At 35.4% G+C, this 22,766-nt stretch overlaps 1 protein-coding gene across 1 annotated transcript; it reads right to left on the reverse strand.

Moving 5' to 3' along the window:
* Positions 1 to 1,630: 1,630 nt before the first annotated feature.
* On the reverse strand, positions 1,631 to 22,346 carry LOC113496596 (probable 2-oxoglutarate dehydrogenase E1 component DHKTD1 homolog, mitochondrial). Its single transcript, XM_026875868.1, has 20 exons — positions 22,002 to 22,346; positions 21,241 to 21,367; positions 20,754 to 20,919; positions 20,041 to 20,257; positions 18,867 to 19,028; positions 17,577 to 17,650; positions 16,045 to 16,158; positions 15,595 to 15,708; positions 13,678 to 13,785; positions 12,107 to 12,264; positions 11,092 to 11,227; positions 9,307 to 9,438; positions 8,014 to 8,116; positions 7,429 to 7,586; positions 6,483 to 6,639; positions 5,353 to 5,555; positions 4,024 to 4,144; positions 3,117 to 3,305; positions 2,453 to 2,538; positions 1,631 to 1,942 (listed from the first exon to the last, which is right to left on the reverse strand). Exons 1-20 carry the CDS (start codon positions 22,117 to 22,119, stop codon positions 1,832 to 1,834), a joined length of 2,754 nt encoding a protein of 917 aa, XP_026731669.1. The 5' UTR covers positions 22,120 to 22,346; the 3' UTR covers positions 1,631 to 1,831.
* Positions 22,347 to 22,766: the final 420 nt, after the last annotated feature.

The following is a 22,766-nucleotide window of genomic DNA, read 5'->3' on the forward strand; positions in this document are numbered from 1 at the left end:
TCATTTCCTGATGCTTAAATGGCTACACCGCCGTAAATCATTTAGCAAACTCTCCACCTCCACCAACTGCTTCAACCTCATGTCTCAAGCAGGCAACAGTAAATGATTATATAGATAATGATGCATTCCATCTGGTTAGCCCGAAAAAGTTAATGCCTTATTCGCGATTCGCCGAAAAAAGACCAAGACAAGTTCGAAGAAGGGGAAAAGCAGCTATTATTACTGGTTTTCTATATAAAAAAGAATGAGAGGAAAACTAAAATAGGTAGAAACTAAAACCACATGTAACAAACAAAAAGTAAATGACAAAAATAACAATAAAGAGAACTTGAAAAACCGAAAAAGCGAAAAGGCACAGAAGAAGAAGATACAGAATGTCTATACTGTCGCGGCTTGTATTCCGATTATCATACTTGTATCACTTATCGTACTTGAGGCAAGTGAGCGCATTGTGTCTGTGCAGGAGTGGAAGACAGCGATGACGAAGCTGAACATATCTGTCCGGTTTGTGAAGATGACGGCGCTTAAATAGTCTATACCCCATCTTACCCCAGGGGTATACCCCATCTTACCCTATAGGTGGGGTAAGATGGGGTGATTCAGTTATTTTTTAAAAGTTTATATTTTTATGAGAAGAACTTATTTTTTTTTGTTTTGACTGATTGTTATTAAAAGAAGAAAGACTGATTATTTAATTAATAAAAGTTCCTACGTTGTGCAATTAAAAAAGATGGGTTTTATTTATGAAATACCTTAAGGTCCCCGTCTTACCCCACCTTCCCCTACTTGTTGAGTTAGGCTCCTGAATATGTTACACGGCTTTGTATTAACAAGCTGTTTCGCTATATGAATATTGTAATTTGGTAAATGTTGCTCCTAATGATCAACACACTGTGTACTTAAAACATTGATTTTACAGTATCTATAAATACTTACTTTTTAACTGCAGCTTACCAATTCTTCACTCGCATTACGCGTCGTCGTAATGTTATATTTATGAGTTTTTACATTCCATTATTATTTCATAATGCCTTAATATTTGATTTAAGTGCATCGTTTAGATGAAATAACGTTACTTTATACCACAGCCTGTGTTAGGTTAAACGTAGCTAAAGTAGGTACTCGAGGCTATGCAAGACTCCGCTGATTTGGAAAAAGACACATTTCAGAAGTCATTTTCCAAATTACCGGAGACTTGCATAGCTTCGAGTAATTTAGGTACCCTTCAAAGTCACAATGTTACCTTGTTCTAGGTACTCTAGGTATAAAGGACGTTGTATCCTCACGACCTACTTAGCTAACGGTTATGGGACGGTCTTGGCCCGCTTCCAGTGCACCTCATACGGTAATATACGACACATACTTGGGATTTTGCACTGTCCTTGCAGAATTTGTTTCGATTAATTATTTAAGTTATAGCTTAAGAGATAGTGGGACAGTAGTTTCTTAACACTATTGTGTGTAGTTCTGTCGTTAATTTGAATTGTCTATGTGTATAGAAATGTCATTTTGTTCTTTTTACTACGTTTTTAATTATATTCCTTCCTTTGATTCAGGCGTACAAAAAATACAATTTCGTTTGTAACAATTGAATTTACTTAATTCATAAGATAAATATTTACATCAAATATTATTAAAAATACATAAATGCAAAAATGTGACAAAATTTTAATGCGTTTTTATAGATATCCTTCTCTACACATCCCAGCGCAGCCTTTAAAAAGGTTTACGTTCAACAGCTCCACATAGTCAGGCGCTTCCAAATACATGCTCTTATGTAGAGTTCTCCAAGCTAAGAGAAACTTCTGCTAATTCTCATTAAATGGAAACATTATTTAATATTGTAAAGTGGTTCCTTCAACACATGTTCAACTTCCACTTTATGTAGTACTGATGCACCCACTGCTGGTGTCGGAGCTTCTGATCGGCCGGCGTATATCAGCTGAAACAATTGATAGAAAGAGTTCGATTAAATTCAACTGCAAAACTATGGTACTCAAGGTAAAGTCTTAATCGTGTTTTTTTGAAGTGTTTCTATGTAGGTGCATTATATTTGCTGAGCTGAAGATTTAATTACGTTTTCACGTCCACTTTCTGTGAGTAACTTAATCTACATACCTTATGATAAATATTAAAGTAATTGGTGTATTATGACTCGATGACAAGTAGCTTTTTTATATTTACTGAATAAAAATAATACAATAGTAAAAATACAAATAAATAATTATAATAAATCATTGATATGACAAGGTGCAAGTAAAGTTACTCACGGAAAGTAAATATACGACTACTGACCGTACTCCGACATTTATATTTCGTAAACTATACGTTTACGGAATCTAAATGTCAGAAAGAGACGACAATATATCTCTCAGGCACTCCTAAAACTCAAGGACGCTATTATTGCCACACAAACTTCAAAATCCAGAGAGTGAATAACTTTTCTACTTACTTTTCTACCAAGGAGGTTCTCAAACCGCGGCTGAACAAAACTCCAAGCTCCCATATTTCGGTGTTCCTCCTGACTCCATATGAATTCTGGAAGTTTCGTTATCCGTTAGCGGTTCGATTAATTATTAGTTAAGTAGATAATGAGGGAATCACGTAATATACTAAATAATGAACTGAATGACAGTGAATAATTGAATGTACTTGTGATTCGAAAATCATGGATGATAAGTTTATTCACTTTATATTTCGTTTTTGGTTCGCATCTGTGAATGACAAGTGCAAGTTAATACTGGCGACTTATGAAATCGCTTAATTCATATAATACATGGGACTTTTCGTGTTCTGTCCTCGCATGGAATCATTTACTTATGCGAGGATAAAAGACTTTCAATCACAATAGCAGTTGAGGGGTCCCAAAGATAACCCCCTAATAAAACATGGGGAAATTTTGTGCTTGCCGTGTCACCCAGCTTTGGAGAAGGGATAGCGCGGTGAGCCCCATGTACAATTTGATCGCCACAGAATCTATTAGAAAGTAATCTATATGGCATCCTATACCACTATTCTTGTAGTGTCTAATAGACATAGACATTATACCTAGTCTTTTTCTTAAATCCATTCTGAGTTACCCAATTTAGTTAAATAGGTGTTCGAATGTTACTTACTCCTTGCATTCCGGAACTTTGCCAGCTCAGTCTGTAGGTCCGGTAGGGGGAAGGGAGCGAGACTCTCGACCCTCACGATGGCAACATCATCGATCTTAGCCTTCACTCTCTCCTTGTGCAGTTCGTAGTAATGTTTCCCACTTACTAGGATCACACGTTTTACTTTCAGCGGATCGGGCAAGGAGTCACCTAGAAAATAAGGTAAAGAAGAAATCTTTAGAAGAAAGCGAGAATACTTATTGCTGTATTTTTTTTGTGAATAATATAAAATCATTTTTTTTAAAGGATATTTTGTGCCACATTTTGGAAAGCATACCTACACACATAAATAAACTACAGTAGTATAAAAATAGGCGGGTAAAAAATCATAGAACGAATCACCGACAAATAAATATTCTCAGCAATGTCTATCCATTATTTGAATTTTCTTAGGTTTATTTATTACCTGACCACGTTATAAATAAACCCATATAAAGTACCTGAATGAGATAAAACAAAATAATCGAGCATCATTTCCCCTATCTTAATATATACTCAGCTTACACATATTTATAAATCAACTTGTTTTTCTGTTCCTCGTAATTTACGAGCCTATTGTGTTAATTTAGCAAAAAACTGGAGCTTTTCTTTCGGGACAAAACTCCGAAAAGATAGATGAAAGAGGATTTCCCTTGAGCCTAAACTAATTTTGAAAGAAAATATTTTTGTCTTACATACAACAACCCTTTTTCAACGACGATAAAATTTTTAACATATATATTTAAAAAAAAAACGACTTATCAGATTTTGTCCTGAGGCAATGTAAATCAATAACTAGAAAACATCATTCTCCAAAGATTCTTGTTTTATCAACTAGTACCAAAAAGTATATGCTAAAGATATCAATATAATCGTTCACTAAACGTACCTATTACATTCTTGAAGTGAGTTCGTGGTGCGAGGTCAGATAGAGGTGACACAGCATCAGCTAATCGCAGCAATACTTTTGGAGCTACCACTATTAATGGCTTCCTGTAATTACGAGCCACCTGCAAGAACAATATACAGTCTGTACCTTCGTGGTGGCCTTGGCAAGCATTGCAACAAAGGCAAAGAACCAATGTACTAAATTCCTCTGATAAACGGTGAGGGAAAACATCGTGAGGAAATCTGGATCCCAAATATTGGATTCTCAAATCACCATGCTCAAAATCTTCTTTATACGCCACGGGAAGAGGCTTGTGCCAAGCAGTCAAATTTATATAGGCTGGTATTGTATTGTGTATTGGGAAGGGTTTTATCTAACTTGTAAAAGAAAGAAAGATAATTTTCAGACAGTGTTGTCAAACAAAAAACATTTGAGAAAATACAAAATGACGATATTGGCAGCTATATCGTAAAGTTTTCTGTTCTGTTTGTTTTCGACAATTCGCTGCGGTTTCCTGTCTTATTTTGATGTTAGTCTGGAGATAAAAACATTAATCTAGCCATTGAATAAAAAATACAATCTAATTACATTTATTAACGATAATTAATTTAATTTCATTCGACCACATAGATACCTCAAGTCGTTTTAAGGGTTCCTTATGTTCGCGACACACAAACTAAACCTCTTAAGTAAATGAAGTAAAGTTTGATTCAATAAGCTGGAGTTCTGGCTTGTTCCACTGTTGTTCTTTGAACATTACTTTCATAAACACTTTAAGTTACTATACGCCTACACAGCACATACACTTACTTCGCGATACCAAACACAAATATGTACTTATTTTAAGATTATCCTGATCAGTAACAAAGTGTTTCAAATTTTGGAGTCTAGAAGTACTTAAAAATTCTGGGAAAGTTAGTAAAAAGATAAAACAAATAAAAGTGTTGAAACAGCAGCCCATTATAATTTAGAGATTGTTAGTTGATTCGTAGAACTTTAGACAATATCAGGCTAAAGAATACTTGTTCTTCAAACGAAGTAAGATTTGGTGCAACAATATTTCTTTTTAACATGATTTTATTGCTATAGCAAAAAAACTTAGCACGTAGTGCGCCATTGTTGTATGGTAAATGGCCATTAAAAAAGTGAAAACCAAATTCAATGTGTGAAGAGGTTATATTTTTACTCGACTAGCCTTCCTCTAGTGCTTTAAACATTTTTTGTTTGGGAAAAGACCTTTGGACAGCAGTGGGACGTTTACCGTCCAGTATTACTTATTTGTGTCTCTTACACCAACTTAAAACCCAAGTCATCCTTATTGATCCATACCTGTCTCCTCAACAAATGGAAGTACTGCGCCGGCGTTGTTGGGTTAGCAACGTGAAGGCAAACGTTATCAGAGTCAGGAGCGGCTTCGCGACTGTCTGTCAGTTGTAGGAACCTCTCGAGTCTACATGAGGAGTGCTCGGAGGCGGCTCCGTCGTATCCGTGGGGAAGCAACATTACTAGGCCGTTGCTGCGAACCCATTTAGCTAGAAGAAGAGGAATGTTAGGTTATTTAATATTTCATCAGTTGGTGATCATGTCACTTTGGAACCGTGCAACTAGAGAGAGAGACTACTCTAACGTTTTAAAAGTGCCTGGAAAATGGACTATTTGAAATAAAAACCTTTGATTTTGATTATTCAAGTGTCATAAGACATCGAAATGGTATTTGTTCTGTGCCCTTTTGTATGTGCTTGTTTGGCAGATGATGTTTTCGTTTTTGAAAAAAAAGAGTCGTCTTATGTAGAAAACAGCTTGCTGTCTTTCTTTCATAGTGACAGTCTAGCTTTAAAAGGTCAGATTACCATTAAGGATTGATTTCAATAACTTTAAACTGCATGGATGAAACAGTGCCCTATTGTTCGCGGTTTCAGAATTTGTGTGATCCGCGAGTGCTTGCTTTTGTCTAGGTGTCTCTAAGCATATGACTTGAGTATTTGCGAGACTTCCCTTAGTGGGGAAGACGTCTAAAAAAAGTGTGATTGACAGACACTAGCTGTATAAAACACAAACCCAAACTACTGTACTATTCCAGCTACTCAAGTTACGCATAAACTCTACACTATTTCCATACTCTAGCGTGAAAGCTTTGAAGCGAAAGTTCATGAAGTTCAAATGAGAATGGAAATCCAACACTTCAGCTTTGGGACTTCACATGCATTACCCAGATGGACTCCGAAGCGCTTCGGTAAGTAACGCGGCTTCCTGTTCCCAACAATCTAAGTCTTACTTAAAGTAAGTAAGTACTTAAAGAAGCCGTTATATGTATTTACTAGTTGCTTTAATAAGTACAGTAGATACATAAGTACTGTTTACTTATTGATGTCACAGTTCATTCTTAACACTATAATAATGTTTTTACACATCGATGCAGTAGCGTGAGCCACTTCACTAAAAACCTTGAAAATACGTACATTCTCCCGATGCAATAAAAGCGTCCACTATAATCTGTGCACCGTTGTAGAAGTCACCGAACTGTGCTTCCCAGAGGCACAGATTATCTGGACTGTCGTAGGCCATTCCGTATTCAAAGCCCAATACTGCCTCTTCAGATAAAATCGAATTTGCTACCTGAAAGGAGAAATGCGCTTGTAGGATAACAGCTATTGTCATTCAAAGACATTTGGTATATGCGACTAGTCGTCTCAGATTTGTCTAGTTTAGAATATCTTTGTTAAAGCATAAAATACAGGTAGGAAGGACAGGTAAGGATCGGTTCAGGTTTAGTCAGTGACAGTCTGACACTACCTGCTTTCCGCCCCGAGGAGGTGGGTGTCCAAGAGGATTCCCTCAGCTAATCAAAAAAAAAAGGTTAAGGGTAGGTACAAATATAAAAACCATGTGTTTTCGTTAATTGATTTGTACCGAAAGTATTTACACGAACCGATTAATCGTTAAAAGACTAATCGTAGATATAATATTACAGTTTTCCTTTACAGTGAGCATAAATCCAATAACGTGTGGTGTTCATTGTTCGAACTCAATGTATTGTTGCAACGTACAAAAGGATACCTATTGATTCCAGAAATGATAATATCTCTTAAGCATTATTGGCTGTTACGAAAGACAATAGAGTAGTTTTGGTCTATGAAGGTCCCTGTTCATTATACCAACCTGTAACTGTTATACTGAAATTGTTTAAACAAAGAATATAACAGTGAGTTAAGATACGTTACAAATACCTAGTTTATCAGTAAAAGTTTATTTCCTAAGAAACTTTTGGGTTCCAAAGCTTTGGATAATTTCTAAGTATTTAGGTATACTAGACAAGTACGTTCTATGCCTAATGCCTTTCCTTTTTGAAGAATACTCTTTTCAATTTTCCATCTTTACACCAAAGGGAACAATAAGACTACTTACTTCAAGAAAAGCCTTCTGTTTCTCATGTATGTGGTTCAGTGGTATCCTGATAGCTTCTGTCTCCTGGTCGACCAGCATCACATGGCGATGGGAGAAGGTGCCTCTACCGACATCCTCACCGCTCAGGCGGACGTGACGACCCTCCATTAATAACGAACCTGGGAGTAGAATGATGAGGAAAAGGTTTACTTTTAATGTTCCTAAATATTGCGTCTTTATTGGAGCATAAGTTTGGGAAAGTTTACTCTTTTGTTACTTAATATTATGTTATTTGGTTGAGTATTAAGTTGTATTGGTTTGTTTTCCAGAAGTGTGTAGATTTTGCTACAGAAAACTTGTAAGTAATGTGTCATAATGTCTACTGGCACAAGTTTAGAAACAAGATTATTTATAGTTACTGACGATCCAGTATTTAAAAACAACAGGACTACTTTACAATCCGGATTAATTTTGGAAATGATATTTTACCAAAAAGGAGGGACCAAAATTCCCCAAAAACGTAAGTAAAAGCGTAAAGAATATGAAACACTGTCTAGATAACCAGACAAGCAATATTAGATATCAATCAGAAACATGAAGTGTTACCAAAAGCCAGAGCCTCAGCTGTCGCCCAATCAATATCCCGGCCCTCAGCCAGTCGCGTCAAACGGTTCCGTACATGTGTCTTGGCGAGATGAGGGTGTACATTCTGGAAACATGACGCTGATTAATCACCTCACTGATCTCTACATCGTGGTTTTTAAAATGCTCGTAGCTAGATTACGTGTCTGAGAAGACTATGAAATAATTGAAGATATCATAGTTGTGATAGTCTTGAGGTGTGAGCGTTGGACAGCTATATAAAAAGTCGGTTCGAATCTTCGCATGCCTATTATATTAAATATTCTTACGTATTTTAGAGTTCGTGAGCTTATTAAAAAGTAATTAACACATGCTAAAAACAGCGAAGTAAATCACAAGGAGAAAAGTAATCTTTTTTATGTTTGTCAAAACAAACAGTGGCTTAAACTCTGACACCAGGTTGTACATCAACCATATAAAATGAGGAAGAATAATCGAAGATATAATCTTTTTTCAAGTTTAAGTTTTCTCGAAATACTGCGTTTTTTTGTACATTACTCGTAGTGCATTGAGCTTGAAGTGTTTAATGTAGTAGCTAAATATAGTAGGTCAAGATTCTGGAAGTTTTTGAGGATCACTTAACATTTTGCTCACATCGGACCGTTCGGAGCATTAGCAGGAACAAGCATCAGTAAATGTATTTACATTCTATATTTCTGTCTTCATGTCTACCCTTTAAATGAAAAGGTCGTAAATGCCGATGTTATATTGCAATTAAAAAAAAACAAATACATTAAAATAGAATATTCAAACGAAAAGATTCAAAATTGATTTCGGCATCCAATTATTGACGCCGATAAACACATGTCAATATTAAAATTTATAGCAATCTTTGAGATAATGGAATAATATGGGTACTGAGTAGTTTAAGTTATATTTATTTAGTTCTATGTAAGTTGATTAAAGTTATTATTATCACATTTCTGTTGCTAAATTTGCTATTACTGTTATATTAGAGGCTCTGCCACCACGTCAGAAACTAATATTATTCACACCTGCAATAATATTGCTTTCAGTCAGTAAACGTTGGGCATACTTGTAGATAGACTCGGTTACCCGTCTAGAATATCGTAATATTTGGAAGCAATTGTCAGAAAATCATTTATTAAACAGTCGTCATCACTTACACATTGTATAAATAATATTGCTATTATTACCACAATAATAACATTAAATTATAGGTACATCTGTTAGACTCATTTGTTATTTTACTTTCGATCTAAAAACGACTATCTTATGCCAAGGTATAAAACTTACAAAATCTTTAGGAACCGCCACGGAAGCCTGTCCAACCAGCTTTAAAAGACTTGAATCGACTCCAGTATCCCATATCTCCACAGCATTGGGCGCTGCTTGCATATTAGACCATTGTTCTTGATAATAGGACACCTGCAAAAAAAGTATTTTAAACTTTAATGATAATAATATTCAAATTTGAGCTGAGAGGGAATTTGGGAAATGGAAAGGAAAACAGTGATTGTTTATTTCTTGCTTTTGTAATAGAGTGCTCGTAAAAGGGTCTTAGACAAATTTATGCCTTATTTATAAATTCTACTAGATGGAAAAGCTTCTAATAAAAGTTGTTACAGACAAATAAATTCGCTACAAGCTGTGATAAATGGATTTAGATGGGATGAAGATGCTAAAATAAAATACCCAAACAATAAATTATGGACTTAGTAAATGAAGATTTCAAAGAATCTAATTTCTTTTATTATTTTGGCCAACACTTAAATCAAGCCGCCAGAACCAAATTAAAGGAAGTAAAAACAAATGACAGTCGTGTAGAACTCGAGATTGCACTCAGAATGTTACTCTACCGCGCAGTGTTATCAGACAAAGATTTAAAAGACGATTTGTTTTATCATTTAAGTTCTAAACTGTTGGGAACATTGGCTGGATTAGGTGATGGAAAGAGAAAGAAATAGTGAATGTTCAGATAATGAACAGAGATGAATGGAATTGCATTGCTCCGTCTACAAATAGTTGTGGATAGACTTGAGAAATGGCTTGGCTGATTATAAAGTTAGTACGAAGTTAGTTAGATATTTCCGCCGAGTAGATAATAGGAATCCCGAATAGTCGTTTTATTTATACTTTTTATGTTTTGGGCTTTGAATGGACCTGAAAATTCAAATATCAGACAGATATATTTAAAATCCGGGAGTTGGACTATTTTTTAAAAGCGAATCCAATGATACAATTGAATGAATCTCTCTAAGCGTTTATAGAATTCAACGGCGTGTCGACAGGTATTTTCCATATTTAATGGATTTTCATTGTAATGGAATATGTAGATTGAATAACTTTTTTACCGTATATAGTTTTGTCAACTTGGGCCGTTCGGATTCTGAAACGTTTAAATATAAAGAGTTGCATTTTAAGTTTCAATTGCTTACGTCTGTATACGTATGTTGTATGGCACCGTAAGTCACATGCACAAAGAAGTGGGTTTGGGGTGACTAACTTCGTCTTTCATCAAAACGAATAACTTCATTAGGGAAAATGAATTAGCTACGCTGAGAGCCTGCCTCACCACCTCCTAAATTAAGTGCCCTGTTGTGGAAGTGGGACAACGCATTGCACGGTGTAGAGCGCTTTCCTTATCCCTCAAAGTCAAGAGTTCCTTTAAAAGTTGATGGCACTGAACAACGTTTTGTATCCTCGTTACATTCGTAGAATAATTACGTACCGTAACACGGAATCACTTCATCTTATTATTTCTTTAAAAAAATATGAAAATAGTTGATTATTATGATTATCTTTTTAAAGTTATTAGAACTCAGAGCCGCTCATGTATACCTAAGTGATATATTACGTGTCTGCAAAATAATTTATGTCGACTTTAGAATCAACAAGAGACGTTATTGCAATCTCTAAGAAGATGTCCAACTAATTATAAAGGAGAAACGTGATAATTTTTTCTTCTTCTCTTTCCCTCTTCTTCTTCAAGCATAGTTGCCTTCTTTAAAAGTTTTTTCATGGATCACCTCGCTTACAGAAATATTTTGCCACCATCATAGAGTCGACCTACAAACTTACTTCTGGTTTATAACTGGCTACAGCTTCGTATTGCGATTGAAGATAGTTTGTGTATGTTGTTGATATCTCCTTGACTTCATCAGCGGTCAAAACTCCTTCGGATACCAGCTTTTCGGCATACACGTCTGGGATTGATCTGAAAAGTGTCAATTTTGTAATGTTTTGTTTGTTTAGCTTCTGCAAACAGTCTGAACGAAGGCTTTGACTACTTTGGAAGACTTATTGACGACACCATGTAAGTCAGAGCCAGAGATTTTTGATACGTAACTGATTTTAGGAAAAAAAAACGGCTATAAGATTTTAACGCCAACGTCCAAATTTTTATATGTTAATTTTTGTTGTAACTGTGTGGCCGAAGAATCAACTGCTTAACAGTACAATACCTAAAATATTCCTCAAGGTAGGTTTTTTCTATTACTCGCCAAGACACGTAAACTACAACAATCCCGCACCAACATTTATCCAGAATTTATCGATGTCCGTATATGCAGCGATTGGATTGCGCGTACAATTGGTTTTGAACTGTGCCTTTGTATCATTGTGTCTAGTAACGGTTGTTTGGTTTCATGGCTATAGCAATATACGTACCATGCAGGTTGTAACTTAGGCCAATATCGATATCCCTCTAGCCAACCTTTGAGAACCGTTAACGGTAAATGTAAGGAGATGACAGGTCAAAGACACGTAACGAAACGAATGTCTTCAATTCACCTTAAAGATTGTATAAATGTATTTTGGCTGATGTATGTTCAGGTTGATGTGTGTAATACTATTTTACTGGCCGACACAGTCAGTGTTAACTTCGAATACCAAGGTCAAAGCTAGACAATCCTATAATGATTAAGAAGCTAGTTCAGAAATAAATACTGAACAAAACTGGACTACGGCCCTATGTAGATCATTATTTAGTTTTTCACTTCTTTAAAACTATTTCTGATACAACATTACAATACTTTAAAGAGCACATAAGACAAAAATCGCTTTCTTATATACAAGACAATTTCTAAATACTTACTTTCTATTATGAATAACTTTGTAGAGAAGTGGGTTTGTGAACGTGGGGTCATCTAACTCATTATGACCCCAACGTCTGAAGCAGTTGTAGTCTATGAACACATCCTTCCGGAACTTCCGTTGATACTCAAAGGCTATGTTCGTCGCCTTTTCCACCAACTGTGAATGAAATTATGTAAGTTTACTATGAGTGAATATGAAATGGAACTGTTGCTGTAGTGGCAGCGGGATGAATAGTCCTCTGTCTCACTTTCACGACGACAAGATTCGTGATGTAAGTCATCATAGTGCAGACACTAGTTCAGTGGTTTCGTTATAATTGAACAGTTTGGTTCAAAGTAATTTACTGAATTTTGTGATAGAAAAGTGTTTTTTTTTGCTTCATGGTATTTTATATAACCAGATTCTAATTGACCTTGAGAAGTCTGCTAGATTTATTTCGGTAATATATTTAAGAGGAGCTCGTGGCTAAGCTATAACCGCATAAGTGAAACGCTTACAGGTTAAGCTATGCTTGACGCGGTTAGTCCGTAGATGGGTGACCACCTGTGTCATAACGAGTTCCTCCGTGTTTCGGAAGGCACGTTAAATTGTGGGTCCCGGCTGTTATTCCTACATCTTTGACAGTCGTTACAGGTAGTCAGAAGCTTGAAAAGTCTGACAGCCAGTCTAACCAAGGGGTGTCGTGTTGCCCAGGTAACTGGGTTGAGGAGGTCAGATAGGCAGTCGCTCCTTGTAAAACACTGGTACTTAGCTGAAACCTGCAGACTGGCAGCCGACCCCAACATAGTTCGGAAAAGGCTAGGCCGATGATTTAAGAGATAGCAAATACCTAGACATATATTATTCCTCACAATACGTTAGTCTAGATTCAATTAAGTATAAAAAATGTATCCCAATATTTTATAGGCTAGAGTCCCATTCAATAAATAACATTGAATGCTCTTTATTTCATTACAACTTATCGATTTTGACTTCATATATTAATGTTACGAATAAAATCTCTGAATTGATTTCCATTTCAGTTATTTGATGACACACTTTATATCAGTATTCATTACATAGAATACTCATTCATGAACCGTTCAGTGTGGTGGAGCGGGCTTTTAGCCGCTTTTATTAAGCGTCGTGTGAGCAAACCTCAAACGCGTCAGCTTTTGTTCACATTGTTTTTACAACCAGAATTGTGACGTATAATACTTTTTTTTTTGAGTGGCAATCAATTACTATGGGTTTATAACTGGGTATAAAATTAAAACTCTGTTTTGTCCGTCAGATACCTAGTTCATAAAAAATATTAATTCAAAAAATTTCACTCACTTGACAAACATTGACTGCATTCAAATTTACGAGATAGGGATAGGTAGATACCCGTTACACAATTTTTTTATACACGAAAATCGAAAACACACGTAACAAAAAATGAAGGGGATAGAGTGATTTAAAATCTCGTCTAACGTCACTTACCAGTATGCTTTTTACTTGCAAGTCATCTTTTATCCGAATTCATCTGACGGACTACAAAGATTGATATTATTAGATTAAGTCAAATACCCTATTTCGAGGACTTACCTCAGGATGATCACCATTAACATGTATAACTGGCACAGATATAGCCTTCGCCAGGTCCGTGACGTAACGACACGACCGACCACGCAGAGCGGGCAGCGTGAACCCAACCTGAAATATAAAGAAGAGTTTATAAAAGGGGAAGTACAAATAGCACTTCGTAAAGACAAATAACGCGGTCATTTGGTCACGTGGACATTTTTCTACGCAAATAAAGTCGCTGACAGTCTGACCTACCTGACATAGTATGTCAAATATGTGTTAGTGCACCTAAAAAGAATTTTAAGAAAACATTTTTTTCTCATAATATAAATAACAAGACAAGAAAATGCAACGGTTTACTTGTACTGATTTTAAGGAACCGAAACAAGTCGGGCAATCTTGATAAATACGCGTGAGTAAACCGTTGCTTCATTTTCAGGATAGTTACTTTAAAAACAATAAAAGTCACAAGATACAGTATACTTGGTTAGCTCTTAAACATTTGGGTCTTAGACCTCTATTTCTCCTTTCATCGTTTTATTTTTTCCACTAAAAGTCCGGAAAATTAAATTCTGAGAATGTGGCGCCTGAGGCTTTCTCGGCTCTTCATAATAGCGGACTGTTCGAGACTACACTGTATAGATTTCATTAGATACATTTACGAAGACATAGAATAAAATATTACAATGTAGGTCAGATTTAATTGAGTCGGCGATACGAATTAAATTAAATAATATATCAGACTAGCTGATACCGCGAGCCCGCCCAGTTCAAATCGGAATTGATGCCACGGGCATATAAAATCGTGATAAAAACTATCCAGTATTTTAATTTTGGTTATAAACTATCAGTGTACCAAGTTTCATTTAAATCCATTCAGTGGTTTTTGCGTGAAAGAGGAACAAACATCCAAACGTACAAACTTTTGCGTACATCGTGTTAGGAGGATTGAAATATGTATGTATCAATTTATGCTAATGATAAAATATTTATAATACGAGTATATAGAACCAGAAATGATGAAAAGGACACCGAAAACAACAGTTCTGATATTTTAAAGTGAAATTGAGGACGCAATCAAAAGAAAATACGAGAGAAATAAATGATACCATTGTTTCATTGTTTGTCACGCTACAACAAAATATGCATATACATGAAGTACAATACACCACTCAGTCAGTTTAAAAACCACTACAAAAATGGACCATAACTCTTTATAATAAGGACCATTGTTATCAAAAAGTGGTTGAATAAATGTGGTAGGTTGTATAATAGAGAAAAAAAGGTCTGCTATCGTTATCGTGTTCACACGCTTGGGGACGAATGGATAAACGATGTCCGTATTTAATGATTCAACCCTCGTAAATAATATATGTAGGTATATAAATGTGATGTGTAACCGCTGATTACTGGGTAGCAGTCTTTTTAAGGATTTCTTTGTAAATTTATTTGAACTGGCTTTGGGTTGGACTTCTTTTTTTCAATAAAATAAACAATACCCTAACTAATTAATTTATCCCTGTATCGTGTTTTAATAGAATATGGAATTTAATTCTTGTATCGTGTTTTGTAGAATATTTGTAAGGTTAACATGATCATTGAATGAACGGCTTACTCAAGCGTATTTATCAGGATTGACCGACTAGTTTCGACTCGCGACCGCAAAACTAGCCGTTGCCTAATAATTAATCATTTTCACATTACTTATTATTAAATATTTATAACGTTTATGTCAATTGGCATACGATCTCATTATCTAACGGTTTCACTATTGGACAATTTTAAAATGGGTCCTTAAGCTTCTTATTAATAAGGTTTTCAACTCAACCGTTGATTAGTAGCCGTGGCTGTTAGATTGATTAACAGACAAAAAATTGAGTTAAATATTCAATAATCATTCTTTCATTACATTCGTAATGTTACAGTGTCGGTACTCACTTGATTATTAACAACAACGTGTAGAGAACCACCGACGTTAAAGTGCGGAGCTTTTGACAGCATCAGGGTCTCCTGGTTCACTCCTTGGCCCGTAAAAGCAGCGTCACCATGGATCTGAAGATAATTATTGTATTATTTTGATGTCTGAACAGACCTCTAAGATAAGTGATTTTTCTAGAAGCACTATCAAATAACTGTAAGACATGAAAACGTGAAGTTTGAAGTTAAGTGAATAATAATTATCAAATTTTTGTAATTTTTTTTTATAAATAATTCACTTTTCATATTTCCGTACCGCCTTATACGGTTGGCCATACATTTCTGAAATTTTTCGATTTTTTATACGCGGTATTAAACTTATGTGATTTTTTTGTATGAATCCGATCTCGGTCATTTCTTTTACTGATTATAGTAATATATCAGAGTAAGTAATCATTTTTTATTCGTTACCTGAACGTTCAGCACTTTATCTCCCATCGTTGAAGATCCGTCTTCGGAATAATCACCTTCCTTCAAACGTAGTTGCTTTGATCTAGTTTTGCCCATAGATACTGGATTAGCAGCCTATATTAATAAAAATAACGCTATATTTAATATACAACTATTACTAATACATATATAAACTATGTATCTATATTATATACTATTACTATTACTATTATAAAATAAAAACAATAATTAAAATAAGGTATCAAAAAATTCATCGGCATCACTTCTGGTCAATAGCACATTGAATATTCATACTTAGTTAAAATGCATATAAAATTATCACAAAATTCAGATTTAAATTTTGAATGAAAAAAAGCATTTTTAATATTTGTTCGGGAAATATTAATTGCATTTGCCCCTTTCTATAATGCTGCATTGCGTACAAAAATTAAACTACCACGCTGTTTAAAAAAATTGCGGCATTCCAAAGCTGAACGCCATAAAGTGAGATGAACTGGACTTTATTCCTACCCCCAGCAGTAAAATATCGGATATTATAAATTGAAAAAGCTTTTTACTTGCGGTTCAATTGTTCGTTTCTACCAAGGTACAGTTAGCAAAAGGGCCCGATTAATAAATCAGATTTTCAACGTACCAGTATTTTTCAATAACGTGTAGAAAATGGTGTTTAGAATAGTGATGGTACTTCAGTTGTCAATGTACTTTTAATACCTAGTAACATAACAGATATTTTGAATATCAGATTGTATTAACCGTCTTGTCTCGCTGACAGTACCACAGGCTTTGAATTTCGGTCAGTGCTGCGTGGAGTGATTTCCACAGCGTTTCTGTACGGCTTTATCTGGTTATGTAGTTTGGTAAATCAATGGGCAAGGGGCCTACTACCAAGTCTTAAAGTATCGATATACGGGGTGAATAAATTTTCAAGGGGTGAGTAGAAAAAGTGTTTTTTGGGAAGGTCGCATGCCTTTGCTGACACAAAAAGGCTCCCACACAATTATTTTATTACATGCATGAGAATCTTTTTATCACCCCGTAAATATCTCTATTCATCAGATAGAAAGGTATGGAAGAAGAATACATGTTGCGCGACCCCAAATTAAGTAATTGGGATAAGCGCAGGGGAATGATGATAATGATCCTATACCGTATTATTGCAGTATTGGAGCATCTGTCTTCCACATCTTCTATAATATGGCTTGAAGCTGGTGGTAGCCCTTATGTACGGGTTTATCTGTTTATACAGATTGTGCAGTAGTTGGCAATCCATATTCACAGCTATAATTGGATCAAAGATAATCTCCAGTGTATTGAATCTTGGTGTACTGGTCATGTAAACGTTAGATTTCAGTAAATCAAGATTAATTTGGTATTCGATAAAGCGCCCCTTGCAAAATATATACGTTGCCAAAAATATTGGACATGTATTATAAAGAGAATTATACTCGTCAAATAATTGTTTGTGGATTTTAACTTTGTGGTGTACTTCCATTGGTGTGCAGTAAAAATAATAATAATTTGTAATTAATTACCTCCAAATGCGATGGGTTGTTTAATAATGAGAATCGAACTGATTTGTTGTTCACACTGATATCCACGGAGGCACCTGAAATCACAACAAAAAAACTTGTAGCAGCCGTTTATACCATGGTCATTTCTGTACAACCGTGTTGTTATCTTAAGGTTGTATAACTACGAATGCTTGCTCTTTCATTTCAAGACAAGCATTCCCGGGTTACACAAATGTTTGTCATCATCAGGGATTGAAAAGGCGATATATCGTGCATAGTGGGTTTGGCGTGGTGATCTCAAGAACTTCGCTGTCCGTGAGGTCTAATTCTGAGTCTAGGTGTCTTGTACAACTGGCTCGAATGTTTGTGAAACTGAATAAAAATGGTTTTTGTCGGCATATACTTTTTCTAAGTAGTGTTGCTACAAAAACAACTTATCCAATGAAACGGGCCTGGAAAACGTAGATCAAGTTTGAACCGGATACAAGTACTATATCATACCGTCATAATTATACCTAGCTTGTATATTTTGGTAGAGTTAGCTTTGTGTTGTTGAACAACGGTTACATATTACCATATTACTATCCATGAAATATACACATTGAATAACATTAAGCATTAACATCTTGTTATTCATGTAATGTTGGATATCCCAGTAAGTATTCGGATATAAATGCAATGTTAAATGCGACAGATGTGTGACAAGTAAATTTTTCAACTAAACACAAGATAAAAATAAATTTGAAAAGCCCAGACCATACAGTCCACCGCCAGTGGAATTTTGCTGTTATAACAACAAAGAAAGTGTTTCGGAAGGCACGTTAAATTGTGGGTCCCGGCTGTTATTCCTATATCTTTGACAGTCGTTACAGGTAGTCAGAAGCTTGAAAAAGTCTGACAGCCAGTCTAACCACGGGGTATCGTGTTGCCCAGGTAACTGGGTTAAGGAGGTCAGATAGGCAGTCGCTCCTTGTAAAACACTGGTACTTAGCTGAAACCGGTTGGACTGGTAGCCGACCCCAACATAGTTGGGAAAAGGCTAGGCCAATGAATGATGAACAACAAAGAATAATGCAAATAAACACCGAGCTTAAGCAATCGATGATTTACGATCATACGAAATGCGACCAATTTTTGTCCAAATTATTTTTTCCTCAGCCCTAACTGTTGCCTGCCCAGTTCCTTTTACTTATAGAGTATGTAATAAAACCTCTTGTTAACCAAAATAACTGATACCTGATCAGTTGTTTTGTACTTTTAAGACAGAAAAAAAAATCTCATATCAAGCTAAAAGCACGAATTACCACTTACTTAAATGTGTGGATATATCGCAGGCTGCGTTCGCTTCCTTTGGGAACTCTGGCTGCCCGCTGAACTTATGGAAGATTTTAACTGGCGGACATTTGAGAACCCCGGTCAGAGCATTCAATTTTCCTCTGTGGGCCATCGCTAGGATCACTTGCTCTACTCCTTCTGTAGTATCAAATAGAAAACATGAGTATTACGTATAACGCCGATTCTGGGCTGTGCTCAAAATAATGTTTTAATAGTGTTTGTGTCTACAATATTATAGTGGCGAAGAGTGCTCCAAACATTCAATAGAATCAAAATAATGTTTAGATGCCCGCGGCTAGAAGTCGAAAACGATTCCACGGGAACAAAAACATCGGGATAAAGACTATCCTATGTTAACTCCGCTTATAATCTATCTGTGTACCAAGTTTCTTCTAAATTCAAAACATTACAGTATAAAAAATGGTATCATGAATAAGCAAGCTTTTGGCTAGACTAAAATCATGTAGTTTTAACAAAAAATTCTTTGTAAATTTACAACAAGAGAAGAAACACACCTCAGCCTTATTTTAATATTCGTTACGGCGTAACAGATACCTCTTAATTAAAAATCTTTTATTCTCATTCCTTTTATATTTCAAAAAAGTTTCTAATTTCTAAAAACAAAAGATCCGACTTCTGGGTATCATAATTATTCTTTAAGTTAATTATAAGTTCGGTACCTGATTTCGTTCGACGTCCAACGTTCATTGAAAACAAGTTTTGGTTCAGAAATCTTACAATATTTTTTTAATGTTAGAATATGCTATAGTGTAGGAAGGAGACAATGCAATATCTGTATAAATCTATCTCGCTTTCACAACGTCGGCCTTTTTACATAATGAGGATGTAGAAGGGCAACTTTTCTAAGTATAATTGAATTTATTAGAATTCGAATTTTCTAGAAAACTTTAGAAATGTTATATTTGAAAAGAAAATCAATTAATGTTTTGTTTTTGTTACTACAAGAACTTATTACTACAAGGACTGAGTACTTTAGCAGAAACTTTGAATAAAATAAAATAAATAAAAAATGAGCTATATATAAAAGTTATCGTTTTCATTTAAGGCGACTGAATAATTTTAAGTAAAAGCTATAATTTCTTCTCGAAAATAAAATTACTTTAAATCTGTAAGGGTTTTAAAATCTTACCAGCAGTCGTCAACTTGAATAACGAGGAGAAGAATGTAAGAAGAGATTCAGCACCTTCTCCACAGTACCGTTTGACCGTGGGATACTTGACGCCCAGGAACTTGTCCCACGCTTGGGAGTGGAGTAACTCTTTAACGATCTCGATTTTACGGTCCGTGAGTACAGTGTCTTCAGCGCTTTCTATGCGTTGGGCGAACCATTCTCTTTCAGCTTCTGTCTGGAAAAGAAAAGAGAATTTTCGTGTAAGAAGAATAAAACTGCTTGTGTTTGTGGCAACCGTTGGGAGACTTAATGTTTTTTAGAACGATACGACAGTATGCTCTCAGCTTGGATGCTAATAAGTAAATATTTACGGGTGATAGCGAACGATATGGAAGCAAAAAAGAAAAACTTAAGCTTGCCTTTGTTACACTAAACAAAACTAATGTCGTCTTTTATGATCCTGTGTGCCACCACAAGGATCACCGGCCACAACTAAAAAACGGCGCCTCCAGCATATTTCCTGAGGCTTTTATCTATTTAAAGAGTATATGGAAGAGTAAGCAATGAGGATTGGTAGTGTATGATGACTGCCAGTTTCAGCTGTACAATGCAAGCAGATACACATTAACACTGTATGAAAACCAGGAGAAATATGCCAGTGGGGGCATTTTCGGTGTCGCAAACCTTAGACATAAAACTTATCTACATATAAAGACAACCGTTCCACAAACCTCCAAATACGAAAACTCATAAGATATAGGCCCGCAGTATATGTCCTCCAAAGTTTCCACCAGATCCTTGACAGTCTGCTTGCCTCCATAACCGTACAATAATCCTACGTCAACAGTATCTTCAGATCGAAGCCCGTATCTTGAGATATTAAGCTCCTTTACACTCCTGAAAATTTAGAAAGATCTTAAATAACATTTTAAGGTAGCAATAAGAAATAATGGTTATTGCTGCAGGGTTAATTTTTGGTGGCCTAAATATCTTAGTAAGCTTGATTGCTGATATTTAGAAGAATAGTAGGTACAGTGGGTTTTAAGAACAGTTGGGGTGGAAGCAAAAGAAATATGAAGAGCTCATAGAAGGCTTGCGTAAAAAATATGACGGTTCGTTTATCTTCAACATAGAATCCCTAGGTAATGATGTAAAATGGAGCAATATTCTTCTGACTATTTCAGCACAAATAATGCAAGTACAAAATACAGATGTTACCTGTCATCCTTTCTATAATCAACATTATCTATAGTAGCCCTCAGGTGTCCGTGAGTGCGGTACGCATCCACCAGCCGCTGTGCTCTGCAGTTCTCGTACCTTCGTGCCAATACATGTTCAGGAACATCTAATAAACATGAAATATTTGAAACTAATCATAACTCTAGCTGACATGAAATGAGGATTGTGATGGCTTGTACTGATTATAATTATAAGATGCTAGTTCTAGTCGCGTTCGATTAACAATGGCGTGGTTTCCTTATTTTTTGACTACGGATGCAAAAAGAGGGATATTATAAGTTTGATGTCTGTCTATCTATCTGTGGCATCATAGGTCGCATAGCTATTGTGCGATTTCAATTTGGTCTGTATCCAGTAACTTTCGATCTACCTCTTTAGAGTTACCAGTATACCAGCTCTAATTTCGCTCGAATTTCGCTTTCTAATTTAATACAGAATTGCTGTGTTCACCGTAGTTTATTGATATTTGCGATCAATATACGATAAGATAAGTAAATAATGAACACTATAGCAAAGCACGATTAAAGGTCAGTGTTTTGTTATTAAAAGTGATATCGGTGATAAGTAAATGTCACAAACATGTGTTGTTTAAAGAGACTTTTTCTTGTAGCTTGTTTATTGCTTGTGAATGTGCCAGTTCGGTGGATTTACTTACCACAAGGCCATAATACGAGTATAACTTCAATTGAATATTAACTACAGTGAACAAGTTTAAATTGACACCAAGCCTGTTTACATACCGGCATCATTCACTTTCGTCGGTCGATGACCGAACACTCCCACTCCTGAATGATATTTCAATCGTCCTATCTCCTTCAACCTTATCACTTGTCTCGCTCCCACTTTGAATCCCAACATTTTTCACTACACAAAAACTATCACAACATATTCAAATTCAGCCGGAATTTAACGAGGATTTCCGATGTTCGCGAACGTTTTTTAAACTTCGAAGATTTAATTCTGAATTTCAAGGTCGTCTAAATTGGATCATTTCTGCGCGCGGGCAAGTCACCGTGGTCGCGACCAATCGCGTACTGACAAACAGTATTTCGAGCTCTGTGATAATTTCGTTGTTTACATGTTATTTAATATTTGACGTAATTATGTGATCTTGTTTTGATAAAGAATAATACGTCCGAAGATGGGTTGGTTACATGCTAATGCAAGCTACTGATAGTATTGTTTAATAGATGTCATCTTGTTAAGATAAGGGGATAGGACTTATTTTGTAATTTAGTTTAGTTAACGTACGTATAAATTTTATAAACATATTTGTCTTATTATTTTTCCATTTAGTAGGAGATTAATCCAGTTATATAAAATGTATGAAATTGTGTTTTTAATATATATTTAAAAAATATGAGAAACCTCTTGTTTATTGGTTTCAAAATAACACAAATTTCTTCTTTTCTTTAGAATCATACAGTAAAAGCAAAATAAACTATTGCTCCTACTGTTTGTGACAAGTGGCTACAATTTTTTGGAAAAATGTCAAATCTAATATC

This window comes from Trichoplusia ni, chromosome 8 (assembly GCF_003590095.1).
Source record: "Trichoplusia ni isolate ovarian cell line Hi5 chromosome 8, tn1, whole genome shotgun sequence".
Classification (NCBI taxonomy): Eukaryota; Metazoa; Arthropoda; class Insecta; order Lepidoptera; family Noctuidae; genus Trichoplusia; species Trichoplusia ni.